The sequence below is a fragment of the Myotis brandtii genome, unplaced genomic scaffold (assembly GCF_000412655.1).
Source record: "Myotis brandtii unplaced genomic scaffold, ASM41265v1 scaffold69, whole genome shotgun sequence".
NCBI classification, from domain to species: Eukaryota; Metazoa; Chordata; class Mammalia; order Chiroptera; family Vespertilionidae; genus Myotis; species Myotis brandtii.
Genome location: NW_005370700.1, coordinates 1 through 14,089, shown reverse-complemented (window position 1 = coordinate 14,089; position 14,089 = coordinate 1). Strand labels below are relative to the sequence as shown.

At 39.5% G+C, this 14,089-nt stretch overlaps 1 protein-coding gene across 2 annotated transcripts in view; it reads left to right on the top strand.

Moving 5' to 3' along the window:
* Nucleotides 1-7,314, top strand: part of SERPINB13 (serpin peptidase inhibitor, clade B (ovalbumin), member 13) — an 18,621-nt gene extending 11,307 nt beyond the window's left edge. The window contains exons 4-8 of one of the 2 annotated variants that reach the window (XM_014529640.1): nucleotides 2,348-2,476; nucleotides 2,844-2,961; nucleotides 4,329-4,471; nucleotides 4,677-4,832; nucleotides 6,548-7,314. In XM_014529640.1, coding sequence (XP_014385126.1) covers nucleotides 2,348-2,476; nucleotides 2,844-2,961; nucleotides 4,329-4,471; nucleotides 4,677-4,832; nucleotides 6,548-6,952 — 951 coding nt within the window. In that variant the 3' untranslated portion in view covers nucleotides 6,953-7,314. The remainder of the gene's footprint in view (nucleotides 1-2,347; nucleotides 2,477-2,843; nucleotides 2,962-4,328; nucleotides 4,472-4,676; nucleotides 4,833-6,547) is intronic. The other variant, XM_014529641.1, reaches the window with a different exon arrangement.
* Nucleotides 7,315-14,089: the final 6,775 nt, after the last annotated feature.

Sequence of the window (14,089 nt, the reverse complement as noted above, 5' to 3'; positions counted from 1 at the left end):
GTGTGTCCCTTATGGGTGCGAGGAATTGAAATCTGCAGTTTGTTGGGTTAAGCTGCAAAAGCGCAGGTGGTTCCTTTTGTGCCACTGGCACAGCTTGGGTGGGGATGTAAATTGAGTAGGGCGGGGCCTCAGGGAATCACCAGGGAGGAGCAAACAGCAATGGCGTCTTTGCGACTCCTCGCCACTCTGCGACTCCGCGTCTCCGAGTCCCCGAGTGCCTGCGAGAAAGCGGCCCTCACTTTCCGACCTAATTGAGTAGGGCGGGGCCTCAGGGAATCACCAGGGAGCTGCAAACAGCAATGGCATCTCCCAGACTCCTCGCCACTCCCGACTCCGCGTCTCCGTCTCCGACCTGCTGCAAGGCCGTCCCGCCTCTCCCCGTAGGGGTCTGGGACCTCAGAATCCTGCCCCAAATAAGCTCAGTGGATTCGAGAGTTTGTGACCCCTTTCGATTGAAAAAAAACCCCTGTTCTTGGTGCCTCTGCATATCCTACTCAGTCTCAATGCTCTTCTTTCTTTCCTTCCAGTTGTAGAACTTCCACTGGGCCAGCTTTCCCATGGTTCTGAATGATCACTGTTTTGTCTTATAGTTGGTATTTTCAATGTTGTTGTGGGAGGCAGCACGCACAGGTTTGTACCTTTCGCCGCCATCTTGGTTCTCTCGAGCTTTTAAATTTTAATGCTTATTGAACATATAGGAATTCTAGTTGATTATAAAATGAACCTGAAACTTGATAGCAGTGTCTTGTTTCTCAAAGTACTGCTTTTTAAGTGTGATATCTGATAATATCAACACTTAAACTCCTTGAGAATCCAATATGGCTGTTTGCCCCCCCCCCCCCGCCCCCCATCAATTCTTGATGTGGGACTTACTTTCTCATGATTTATAGTTTGGGAATATGAGCGAATATTTGGTTGGTAATCTATGGTTCTCCAGCAAAACCTATGGTATAGTTACCTTTCTAATACAGGTACTTTTTTTTTCTGGAATAAGATCCTGGGATGTTATCAACCCAGGGCCACTTTAAGTTAATTTCTTAGTTTGGGGTTTTCCCATCCACAGAGATAGTATAATTTCAAACCTGAAACCTGTTTGACAGTAGGCCCTTACTCTCTTTCTCCATTTTTTAGGTCAACTTAGTCACAACTGTCCCACTGAGAAATACTCCCATTACATCCTTCTCTTTATAGCAATCCATTATTCCCTATAGGTTCAATACCTTGATCTGCTCACATCACATATCAGTCAACCTGAGCAGCCATGAATGATCACTGGACATTTAAAGGTTCACAATAACAAGGAGGGAGGCAAAGGTCAAATTTAGCCTCAGATACTTTGTTAGAGAAGCATGTATTTCCATCTGAATGTCTTCAAATGTTCATTAGTTCATTAGCATAAAAATTAACTGAGTGTCTTTTAAGTGCCAGATACTACTCTGGGCATTGAGTAGTCAGTCATGAAATAAAAAGATGAAGCAAGCAAATAAACAAAAGACCCATGGGCTTTATATTCGAGAGGAAGAAAACCTTTCCGTTCTCAGTGCAATCAGGGATAAGCTTTTCCGTTCAAAATTTAAATGATTCTCTCTGGAATCCAGCATGAATGGTGGATAGAGGTAGCCAGACATCACTTAACAGGCAGGGGACAGTGTTCCTCTCTGTTTTAGGGACATAAGCTCTGTCATCTGGCCCTGCCATGAAGCACTCACTTCTCAGCCTTCAATCAGAAAATGGATGGATTCTACAAAAAATGTCTAGAAAAGTTTTTTACCTCCCCCCCGCCCCAGAGATAAGAAAAAACATCAGTTCAGTCCAGTATATAGCTAAAAAAATGTCTAGAAAAGTTTTTTACCTCCCCCCCGCCCAGAGATAAGAAAAAAATATCAGTTCAGTCCAGTATATAGCTAACAAAGGGCTGCTTACACCATCAGGATTTACTTTTTTTATCCATTGTCTGGAACAGATATGGCCAAGTTTAAGTGGATAAGAGTCATCTGAGGAATCATTTACTTCCTCCAGTTGCTTAGTATTGTGGGAAGCTAAAAGCAAGCTTATGAACCACTTAGTGGGCAATTACATTTGAGATGAAAAATGCAACCTGAGCCAGAAAAGCTAGATCTGTGGTATTGGGCCAAAGAGCAAGCTTCTTTGTGGAGCTGAGATTGGTTGTGACTTACATTAGTGATTTGTGTAAAAGCCAGCTAACATCCAGGGGCCACACCAAATTCACAGGCCATCCTCAAGGCTGCCAAGCTGAGGGAGAGACCCAGCAGCCATGTCTTTCTGGGGCAGAATCTAGGCTTGCTTTTGCTAAGGTAAGTCATTGAGTTTTTGTTTTGTTTTGAAGATTGAGAAGACCGAAGAGATACACCATCAATTCCAAACATTTTTGAGTGAAATAAGCAAACCCAATAATAATTATGAGCTGAAAATAGCCAACAGGCTATTTGGAGAGAAGACATACCTTTTCCTTCAAGTAAGTTTTGCTGTGTCCACCACTTCTGTGAGTGGTATTCATGAATGGCCAATGGCTCTGTTAGGACTGTGGGTCCTAGTGGCATGCTGCCTACATTGACTGCCTGGCTTGGCCCAGATCACCTGGCACCCCCTGCCTGTTTTTCAGACATCCTGGCCCCTTGAGAGCTCCTTTGTAATCTTGGCAGTTTAAATCTGATTTTTGCTTTAACCCTATTACACCTGCATAAAAGGTGCATGGAAGTACTCAAAGTGATTTGCCCCAAACCCTGCATAGAATATTAGTGATCTTGAACTTATTTAGAGATGTTGGCAATAGATAAATTGAATTTCAAACTCTTTCTATTCCTTCCCTGTTTCTCCTAAAGAAATACTTAGATTATGTTGAAAAATATTATCATGCTTCTCTGGAACCAGTTGATTTTGTAAATGCAGCAGATGAAAGTCGAAAGAAGATTAATTCCTGGGTTGAAAGCCAAACACATGGTAGAGTATGGATGGGTCATTCATCATAAAAACGCTCCTTGAGTGCCCACTGTGAGTGAAGCCCTGTGGTTGGCACTGCGTGGGGGACCAGGGTGGACAAGCTTTGGGAGGGGACTTGGTATGGGCTTTACAGGGCTGGAAAGGCAGGCCTGAGCATGAGGTGTGGGAGGAGGCACTGCAAATTATAGAGAAAGCCAAGGAGAATCAGAGGGGATCATAGAGCCAAATTCATGGAAACACTTAGTGGAGAATTATTTACACCGGTTGAGGTTCATAATATCTTTGAGGGTCCTGAAACTGGGTCATGTCTGTCTTGGGTTCATAGTCTTTCCTTTATATCAGAGCATTTCTGAGTCTGGGTCTTTGAGTGGAAATATAGGGGGTTTCCTTTCTCATTATCAAGTGAGAAACATTCAGCTCTTTCATCAAGACCTGCTTTTGTGTCCAGCCATGTGGCTCAGTTGGTTGGAGCATCATCCCATACACCAAAGTGGTTTAGGGTTTGGTTACTGTTCAGGGCACATATCTAGGTTGTGGGTTCAATTCCTGATTGGAGCACATACAGGAGGCAACAGATTGATGTCTCTCTCTCTCTCCCTTCTTCTCTGTCTAAAGTCAATAAACATATCCTCTGGTGGCATCAAGTGGGAAAAATAATAATAGCTAACATTTACTGAGTTCTTATTGTGAGCCAGACAGTGATCTAAGTGATGTGCACACATTAGATCATTTACTCTTTTCAACAACCCTATGAAGCAGTTTCATTCCTGTTTTACTCATTTGGAAACTGAGGCACAGAGAGCTTAAATAACTTGCCCGTAATTCCTTAACTGGTAAGAGGCAAAACTGGATGCTTACAGAGGCAATCTGATCCCAGAGCCTAAACTTGTTAACCCTCACACCTCAGTCCATCCAATGGGATAAATAGGCGGGGGACAGTGAGAACTTCCAGTGAACCCGTTGTCTGCAGAGCCTGCAGGTGCTGACCGGGCTGAGGTTTTTATTGTTTGTTTTTGTTAATCCTCACCAGAGGATACTTTTTCCATTGATTTTTCCAGAGAGAGTAGAAATGAGGGGAAAGACACACAGAGAGAAACATCAAAGTGGGAGAGACACATTGATTGGTTACCCCTGGCATGTGCCCTGAGGGGGATTGAGCCTGCAACTGAGGTATGTGCCCTTGACCGGGAATTGAACCCGAGACCCTTCAGAGCACCGATGTGAGCTGATGCTCTAACCACTGAGTCAAACCAGCTAGGGCCTGGCTGAAGTTTTTAATGACCAGTCAAGTCCCCCTGCATCGTATCTGCCATGCCTATCACTAATAATTTCGAAGATGGGCCAAGTTTGTTGTTGTTTGTTTGCAGAAAACATCAAGGACCTGTTTCCTGATGCCACTCTAAGCAGCACCACGAAGCTGGTGCTGGTGAACATTGTGCATTTTAAAGGGCAATGGGACAGGGAGTTTAAGAAAGAACATACCAAGGAGGAGGAATTTTGGCTGGATAAGGTATGGTTCTTTAACTATTGATGTGCTTACACATGGAATGTACATTCTGAAGTCATATTTCCATCAATGTACAGGATGGATAGACAATGCTGATTTGGAGGGTCTGAGCGTTAGCACTGTTTTAGGTTGAGAGCATCATTTCGGTGAGCTCGCCTGGTCGTCTCATGCCTCTTTGGACACTGGGTGCTCTGTGAATTTGTTACAGAACACAAGTAAACCTGTGCAGATGATGACACAGCGTGACTCCTTCAGCTTCACTCTCCTGAAGGACCTGCAGGCCCAAATTCTGGGGATTCCATATAAAAACAGTGACCTAAGCATGTTCGTGTTGCTGCCCAATGACATCGATGGTCTGGAGAAGGTAAAACCTTGCACCTCCCCATTCTTGCTTTCATTTCTGGAGGCTCTGCATCTCAGAGCTTATTCTTGGTGAGCCTGGAAGCGGGGCTTCTGATTGGGAGCTGGTGTCTGGCGGTGCCCAGTGGAAACTATTTCTGCCTCTGTGCAGGATGTCTAATGTGGAGCGATAGATGACATCAGGTGTATTGAGAATGATCAACACTAAAATATTTGGGAATGAGCTAAAATAAACATTTAAGGGACTGTAAAGATCACCCAGTATTCTGAGAAATGGTTGATTATGTAGTCACCTCTTTTCCAGAAAAAAAATCACATGTGCACATATCCAGCAAATTTTGCATGCCATTCAGACCTTCTGAATTTTTTTTAGACCTCCAATTTTTAAAGAAGTTTTAGGTTTACAACAAACTGAGAAAAAGTTACAGAGGTTTCCCACACACCTCCTGTCCCACACATGTGTACCTCCCACATAATCAACACCACTTATCAGGAAAAAAATGGTTCTTTTTTTTTAACCAAGGATGATCTTATATACAGTAATCACCCAAAGTCCATCAGACCCTTAATCTTGAACTCCTTGATGTATTCCTACCCACTTTGCTGTTAAAATATTGATGTGGCTAGTATCCTGTGTTTTTGAAATCAGAAAGGCTTTGCTTCAAATCCCTATATCTCTATTTAGTAGCATTATGTCCTTGGAAGCTATTTAACTTCCTTGAACCTCAATATTTTTCCATCTATAAAATGGGCTTCATAGTTTTAATATGTAGTATTGTAATGATTAGTGACCATACTCTATCTTTGTCTTTATCTCTATCTCTATCTCTGTCTCTGTCTCTATCTCTATCTCTAACAAGCACAGAACAGCAAGTGAATCAATGGCTAATAGTATTTATTATACATTGGAAATTATTTGGGACAGCAAAATGGCAATATATTTAAGAGCTTTAAGAATTTTGTTACTCTAACTCAAAAATTCCAGTTGTGGAAATTATTCTAGGGAAATAATTCAGAAGAAAAAAATTGCCCTTCTGAGTCAAATTTGTAATTTCTTCATTAAATACATTAGGATACCTAATTTGAAATTCATAATAATAATTATATTTGTATCTACAGAATCTATCATCTGTTAAAATGCATGATTACATACTAGTTACTTGTAAAGTGAATGAATGGGTTAATGTTGGGTAAAATGTATCAATTTGATGAAAATATCTATCAGCTTGAAGATATGTTGATGAGTTATGTAGTATAAAATGGACAGTCACTGTGACTGAATTAATATTTATATGTTAATATGTTAATATGTATTATATATTTATAATAAACATTATATTAGTCACCAAATAATATTTTATATAAATTATAATTTGCTTATTATATAATTTATATAAACATATTTTATCTTTAAAATTATATATAATATATATGCATACAAAGACACTAGGGAAATAGTAAGAAATTGCATTTCTCATCTTTAAAAATTCACAAAATGCTATTGACTTTTCATATATGCACAGAAAATTTTAAATAGATAAATATAAGACAAGTGCCTGCTATATGAAGACAACAGCCTAGCAAAATGAAATTTCTACTTTTGTTACTAAAATTAATGATTTCTGACCTATACAAATGAGTGTTAAACTGTTTCAAATAATAAACTGATTATTATTGATAATCATGCCATTCTCCCCCCTCCCTTTTTTTCCTTAATAGATTATAAATGAAGTAAGTCCTGAGAAATTAGTGGAGTGGACTAACCCAGGGCAGATGAAGGAAAGGACTGTGGATTTGCACTTGCCCCGATTTGAGGTGGAAGATAGTTATAATCTGGAGGCGGCGCTGGGCGCCATGGGGCTGGGGGATGCCTTCAGTGAGCTGGAGGCTGACTATTCAGGGATGTCCCCACGTTCAGGGCTGCATGCCCAGAAGTTTCTGCACGGGTCCTTTGTGGTGGTGACTGAGGAAGGTACCGAGGCTGCAGCGAGCACTGGGATGGGCTTTGCGGTTACATCAGTGCCCAGTTATGAAACTTTTCACTGCAATCATCCCTTCCTGTTCTTCATCCGGCACAACGAGTCAAACAGTGTCCTCTTCTTTGGCAAATTTTCCTCTCCTTAGGCCAGTCACTGGCATGGCAGAAAACCAGTGTTGGAGTATTAATATGACTATGGTAGTAGCCCATTCTTTGAAGAAATTTGATTTTCTTGCTTGCATTTCAATCCAACCCTCAAAATGTATGATTTAGTGACTGCACTGGGTGTGTGTGTTTATAATTTTCTTTAAAAGTGAAATGTCCTTTTGTTTGTGTCATGTATAAAGTGAGTTAAATCAAGGCTTATAAATATGCTGTTGATTTCTTCTAAAAGTAAATTAACGACTTGTAGTTTTATGCACTAATGAAAAAAACTGTCTTGTCAGTAAAGACTATGGATTAATGATTTTGGGAGTCCCTCCAGCTCTAATATTTCGAAAGATTATAATAAAAAGTGAAATAAAACAGTAGTTTACTCAATTCATGTGCTACCTTTCTCTTTCTCAGCTATTAGTGTGGCAAACTGCATATAGGAAAAAAGAATTTAGAAACACATCAGCCAACATAAATTAAAACTCAAAAGCCAGGATAAAGTGAAACAATATACCAGGCAGAGAGGATGCCCATATTTTCACCCTCTATTCTAACAGAGCATATTATTCATTGTCAATTGCATAAATATCTTGATATTGTAAATAAAGTCAATGTGGTCATAAAATAAGATAGATTCATTTTAATCCTAGAACTTGACTTTTGATAAAGTATGTACACCTGTGCAAATACCACCACACCCAACATACAGGATATTTCCATCATTCCCCAGGTTCCCTTGTTCTGTTTCCCTGTCAACCACCCCATACAGCCTCAGCTCACACAACTGCTGGCCTGCCTGTCTTCAATCATTACAGGGTGTATTCGTCATTTCTAGGGTTTCGTTCAAGTGGATTCATATCATATGTTCTCTTTTGTGTCTGGCTTCTTTTGCTGAGCACTGAGATAATCCATGTTGTTGGAATACCAGTAGTTCATTACTTCTTATGGACAAACAGTATTCCATTGTATGGGTAAACCCACATTTTGTTTACCTATTTACCCACTGGGAATTTATGTTGCTTCCAGTTTTTAGCTACTATGCATAATGCTAGAATGCACATTTGTGTGCATAAATCTTTGTGTGGACATATGCTTTTATTTTTTTTTGGGTAGACACCTGTGAGTGAAAATGTTGAGACATATGGTATATACAATATATGTTTAAATTGCATTTGTGTGCATAAATCTTTGTGTGGACATATGCTTTCATTTTTCTTGGGTAGACACCTGTGAGTGAAAATGCTGAGACATATGGTATATACAATATATGTTTAAATTTATAAGAAACTGCCAAAATATTCTCCAAAGTGGTTGTACCATTTTTCACTCTTATGAGTAATGTTTGAGTATTCCAGTTGCTCTGGATCCTCACCAGTGGTTGGAGTGGTCAGAGTTCTTCATTATACCCATTCTAGTGGGTGTGAAGGTGGCATCTCATTGCGGTTTTAATTTATGCATTTCCCTTATGACTGATGATGTTGAGAATCTTTTCATGTGCATGTTGGCCATATGCATATCTTCTTTTGTAAAATGTCTATTCAATTTTGTGCCCATTTTTATTAAATTGTTTTCTTATTGTTGACTTGTAATTGCTTTTGATATATTCTGAAAAAAACTGTCAGCTATATGAATTTAATTTTGCTGTCATTGATGGTATCATTGAACAATTTAAAATTTTCATGGAGTCCAATTCATTAATTTTTTTCACTTATGGTTTCTGTTTTTCTGTCTTATTTAAGATATTTTTGCAAATCTCAAGTTTGCTAAGACTTTTTTCTATGCTTTCTTTTGGACTCTGATGGCATTAGCTTTTACATTTAGACCTATGATTTACTTTCAATTTTTGTGAAGTAAGGCTTGGGGCTCATTGTTTCTCATGTGGTCTTTCAGTTGTTCCAGCACCATTTGTTGAAAAGATTGTCCTTACCTCAATGACTTAATCACCCTGGAAACTTTATGTCACATGCATGCCTGGATTTGTTTCTGATCCTCTGTTCTTCTACTGATCTAAATGTTTATCATCTGTCAATATCTCCCCATCCCTGAATACATTCTTTCCTGAGATTTGATTTGTCTAATAATATAACCACTCAGGCTTCCATATGACTAGTATTGGCATGGTATGCTTTTTTCTATCCTTCCATTTTAATTTAGATGTATCCTTATACTTAAAGGGAGTTTTAATTTTTAAATTAAATTGATTTGGGTGACATTAGGTAATAAGATTATATAGATTTTCAAGTGTACAATTTTATGATAGATCATCTGAATATTGCATTAAAGACAGACATCATATAGTGACATGTTGTGATCATCCCATGGAGATAGAATGGAGTCTCCTTATTCCCACACAAAAAAATTGGTTGAACATTGAGACTGATGATACCACACATGCACCAAGAAAGTATGAAGAGATTGATTACTTACGTAATGAGGCTTTCTGGGGAGAGCATTGCAGGGTCCCTGGCTTAGGAGACCCAGGAGGGCTTTTATTGGGTTAGGATTTGGGTATGGGTGAGGGTTCCTGTGCCTGGTTAAGATGTGATTGCTTGGTTTGCACCTGCTGCAGGTGCCAAGGGAGGGAGCTCAAGGGCTTTCTTGCCAGCTGTCCTAAAGAGGCTCTCTTGAACACCCTAGAACCTGTGTGGTGAAGACTGGGTATAAATTCCCTCTGTATCTGAGGCTCCCAGGGCTTCTATACCCTGGCGCTACCCAGACTTAGCCTTCAGCACTTGTCTGGAGCCCTGTTTTCCTCCCATGTTCTGCCCTAGGCAAGTCAGTGCTGGCGTCCTGTCTCTTCTTGAAGGCACTTGTCTTTCCTTAGATTTCAGGCTGGAGGGAGGCCTTACAACTTTCTGATGGGCTTAAAAATTTGTGTATTATCCAGATTTTTATTCCCCGCACCCCCTGTCATGGTGGAGCAGCACTCTTTCCAGCTTTCTCCATCACAGCAGAAACTGGAAGACTGTGATTATGGGTGAATCATGTCCTCTGGGTTCCTGAGTCAGGTCAGGCCCAGGAAGCTTCCTGCTGCTAACCCAGAGTGCCGGCCCATGCCAATTATTTAAAGATAAATGTTGCTATTTTCTGTATTGAGGGAGAGGCTCTTTCCTGTGAGAAATGGATTTTTGCTGAGACTCTGAAATCTGCTGCTCCTGAGCCCTCTTACCAATGTCTTTGCTTTTCTCTTTACTTCCTCCAGGGCCTCCTGCTCAACCTCAGCTGTTTTCACCTTTGGCAGTTGTCAGGGAGAAACAAATCTTCCTCTACCCTCAAGGTTCTTATAGCTGGTCTAATAATCAAATAGACATGAGGTAGATTAGCAAACAACCAAATTTGATACATACATACCTATCGGATCCCTTTATATGCCAGTCAGAGACCCTGCATGCAGAAGAGATTCAGAGACAGAATGGGAACATGAGTGTATAAGACATCCTGAGCAAGGGTTGAGGTGGGGTGACTTGGGAGCTTTAAAGAGTCATTGCAGAATGATAAGAACAGATGCTTAGTAAATAAATAAATTGTCCTGTTCTACAGACAGGTCAAAGATGCTAACTCTGATAATTTCCCTTTATGGGCAAGGCTCCTAATTCAAATTCTTCTAGGTAGTCAAGGGAGGGCAGAAGTTTCTCCTGACCCTGCAGTTATAGTTGCCCTTAGCTCATAATAATCCACATATTACAGAAGCACATTTTTGAGTGACTATCTCTGAACCCCCACACAGTCTTTATATGAATTATGAGACCATGAATTATACCTACCTTCTAACTTTACTGAGAAAGAAATTTATAGAGACCTTCTTCTTCTTCTTCTTCTTCTTCTTCTTCTTCTTCTTCTTCTTCTTCTTCTTCTTCTTCTTCTTCTTCTTCTTCTTCTTCTTCTTCTTCTTCTTCTTCTTCTTCTTCTTCTTCTTCTTCTTCTTCTTCTTCTTCTTCTTCTTCTTCTTCTTCTTCTTCTTCTTCTTCTTCTTCTTCTTCTTCTTCTTCTTCTTCTTCTTCTTCTTCTTCTTCTTCTTCTTCTTCTTCTTCTTCTTCTTCTTCTTCTTCTTCTTCTTCTTCTTCTTCTTCTTCTTCTTCTTCTTCTTCTTCTTCTTCTTCTTCTTCTTCTTCTTCTTCTTCTTCTTCTTCTTCTTCTTCTTCTTCTTCTTCTTCTTCTTCTTCTTCTTCTTCTTCTTCTTCTTCTTCTTCTTCTTCTTCTTCTTCTTCTTCTTCTTCTTCTTCTTCTTCTTCTTCTTCTTCTTCTTCTTCTTCTTCTTCTTCTTCTTCTTCTTCTTCTTCTTCTTCTTCTTCTTCTTCTTCTTCTTCTTCTTCTTCTTCTTCTTCTTCTTCTTCTTCTTCTTCTTCTTCTTCTTCTTCTTCTTCTTCTTCTTCTTCTTCTTCTTCTTCTTCTTCTTCTTCTTCTTCTTCTTCTTCTTCTTCTTCTTCTTCTTCTTCTTCTTCTTCTTCTTCTTCTTCTTCTTCTTCTTCTTCTTCTTCTTCTTCTTCTTCTTCTTCTTCTTCTTCTTCTTCTTCTTCTTCTTCTTCTTCTTCTTCTTCTTCTTCTTCTTCTTCTTCTTCTTCTTCTTCTTCTTCTTCTTCTTCTTCTTCTTCTTCTTCTTCTTCTTCTTCTTCTTCTTCTTCTTCTTCTTCTTCTTCTTCTTCTTCTTCTTCTTCTTCTTCTTCTTCTTCTTCTTCTTCTTCTTCTTCTTCTTCTTCTTCTTCTTCTTCTTCTTCTTCTTCTTCTTCTTCTTCTTCTTCTTCTTCTTCTTCTTCTTCTTCTTCCGTGTAGTGGAAGAAAAGAAGAAAGATACTGATATACAGAGCCATCTGATGCTGGAAATCTCATTTAATTTTTTTCTTTTTCTTCATTGAAGGAGCAGGTTTTTCATGTACAACTTGATTTGTGAACTTAGGCAACAGGAAGGAGTTCCCAGGTATTAGTAGACATAATTTATGGTATGATTCCTTTTATGAACCAATACATTGACATCCTGAATTTGAAATATGTAAATTAGACACTTCTGGGTTTGTGACATTTTCTGCCCCTCCCAAACTATCCCACCAAATGCAGTCCTCCCAGAGTGAGATTTGTTCATACTTCTAACTATTGTATCTATATTTTCTGTCTCACCAGTCACTGCAGTCATCTTTCGACACTCAGCATCTAGATCAATGTCTGAAAATGCAAGTGCTCAAAAATCTGACTAATTTAATGTTCCTGCACATTATAGGCAATGTTCTATCCACCAACTTATTGGAGGAGCAAGGAGTCAGCATCTAACAACAAGTTATCAATGAAGAATATAAAAGTGGAAATGTTTAATGCCCACATATCTGTTAGGCATGAACTTCAGTGTAGTCAGTACTGGGCTTGTTGATGACAGTCAAGGGTGAGTGTGTCTCGGAATGGATACCCCTAGGCCTGTGCTGCCAATGCTCTGGGAGGATAACAGATGAGTGTCTGAGTGGCAATGTGATATGTAACATTAACTTTATCAGCCCAAGCTGGGAAGGAAGCAAAGTGAAGAGTGACAGGTCTGGCCTTAACCAGTTTGGCTCAGTGGATAGAGCACTGGCTCTTGGACTGAAGGGTCCTGGGTTAGATTCTGGTCAAGGGCACACACCTCGGTTGTGGGTTCGATCCCCAGTGGGGGCATGCAAGAGGCAGCTGATCCATGATTCTCTCTCATCATTGATGTTTCTATCTCTCTCTCCCTCTTCCTTCCTCTCTGTAAAATCAATAAAAATGTATTTAAAAAAAAGAGTGACAGGTCTGGAATCAGGAAGTTAGAGTATCTATCCCAGCTCTTCCCTGACCTAACTGTGATTTCAAGGATGGCAATTAATTTTGTTGAAATTTTGTTGTTTTTTTATTGCTTAAATTTAGAGAATTGTAAAAAAGGATCTCTACTAACACTTCTAACATTACATTGGTGACTACCCCTTATGAAATAGTCTACTATCTAATTTTAATGAAAAATAATCCAGACATACAGAGGGAATAAGGTCAACCACTTTAGCAACAAAAACAAATTTGTTCTTGTTCATTTCTAAATCCTCTTCCTATGTGCGAGCTTCCGGGTCAAACAGAATATAAATCTGGGCTTTGGAAATAGTTTTATGGCCTACAGTAGTTAAGATCATCTTTCTGAACTTCCATTTCTTCATTTTAAAAATTGGTTTTATAAGAGTTTCTACTTTATTGAGCTGTTTTGAGGATAAATAGACTATGTGTTTATTAAAGAAACTGGAACATAGCATGCATCCAATTGATGTTGCCTGCTGTTTTCCTTGCCATTACCATCACATCACCACCATCACTACCCTCATCATTGTCATTGTCATCATCACCAGCAGCAATAGTAGCATCCTTTAACTTTGCTTGGAAACCAAATCATGGCCACCCTGTCCTTAGCCACCATATTAAAATCTGAGCTGTTAATAAAACTGGAACATAGCATGCATCCAATTGATGTTGCCTGCTGTTTTCCTTGCCATTACCATCACATCACCACCATCACTACCCTCATCATTATCATTGTCATCATCACCAGCAGCAATAGTAGCATCCTTTAACTTTGCTTGGAAACCAAATCATGGCCACCCTGTCCTTAGCCACCATATTAAAATCTGAGCTGTTATTTCATCAGTTCTAAAATATTAGTGGATTCCAGGTTAGAGAGGCATTTTTCTTAATGTTTGATTTATACTTCTATGTCAGTATTTGGAAGCCAATGTTCCAGGAAGCTGTACACTAATGTGTCTATTAAGCCCATTAAGTGTACTCAAAAGTTCTGACTCACGAAGCTTACTCCAACTAATCCCTGGGTTTTGACAATATTTAGTTCGGATCCTATATTTGTTATGCATTCTGCATCTCTAAGCAAATTTTGTCTCATTGCCACACCCCAAACTTTTCACTGCAAGAGGTGTGGCAGAATAACTGGTTCTAAAATGAACATCCTTTCCATTCCTTTCTCTGGGGGTCAGCAGAAAGTCCCAGTACCTCAGAGCACTGGTCTAACTGCTGTATTTATGCAGATGTGTATTTGGTGGGTGAAGTATTGGGATAGAAAGGGTGACCTTCCTGGCAACACCATTTGTGAAATCCGGGACATGCTCTGGAGAACAAGAGTTCAATGCTATGAT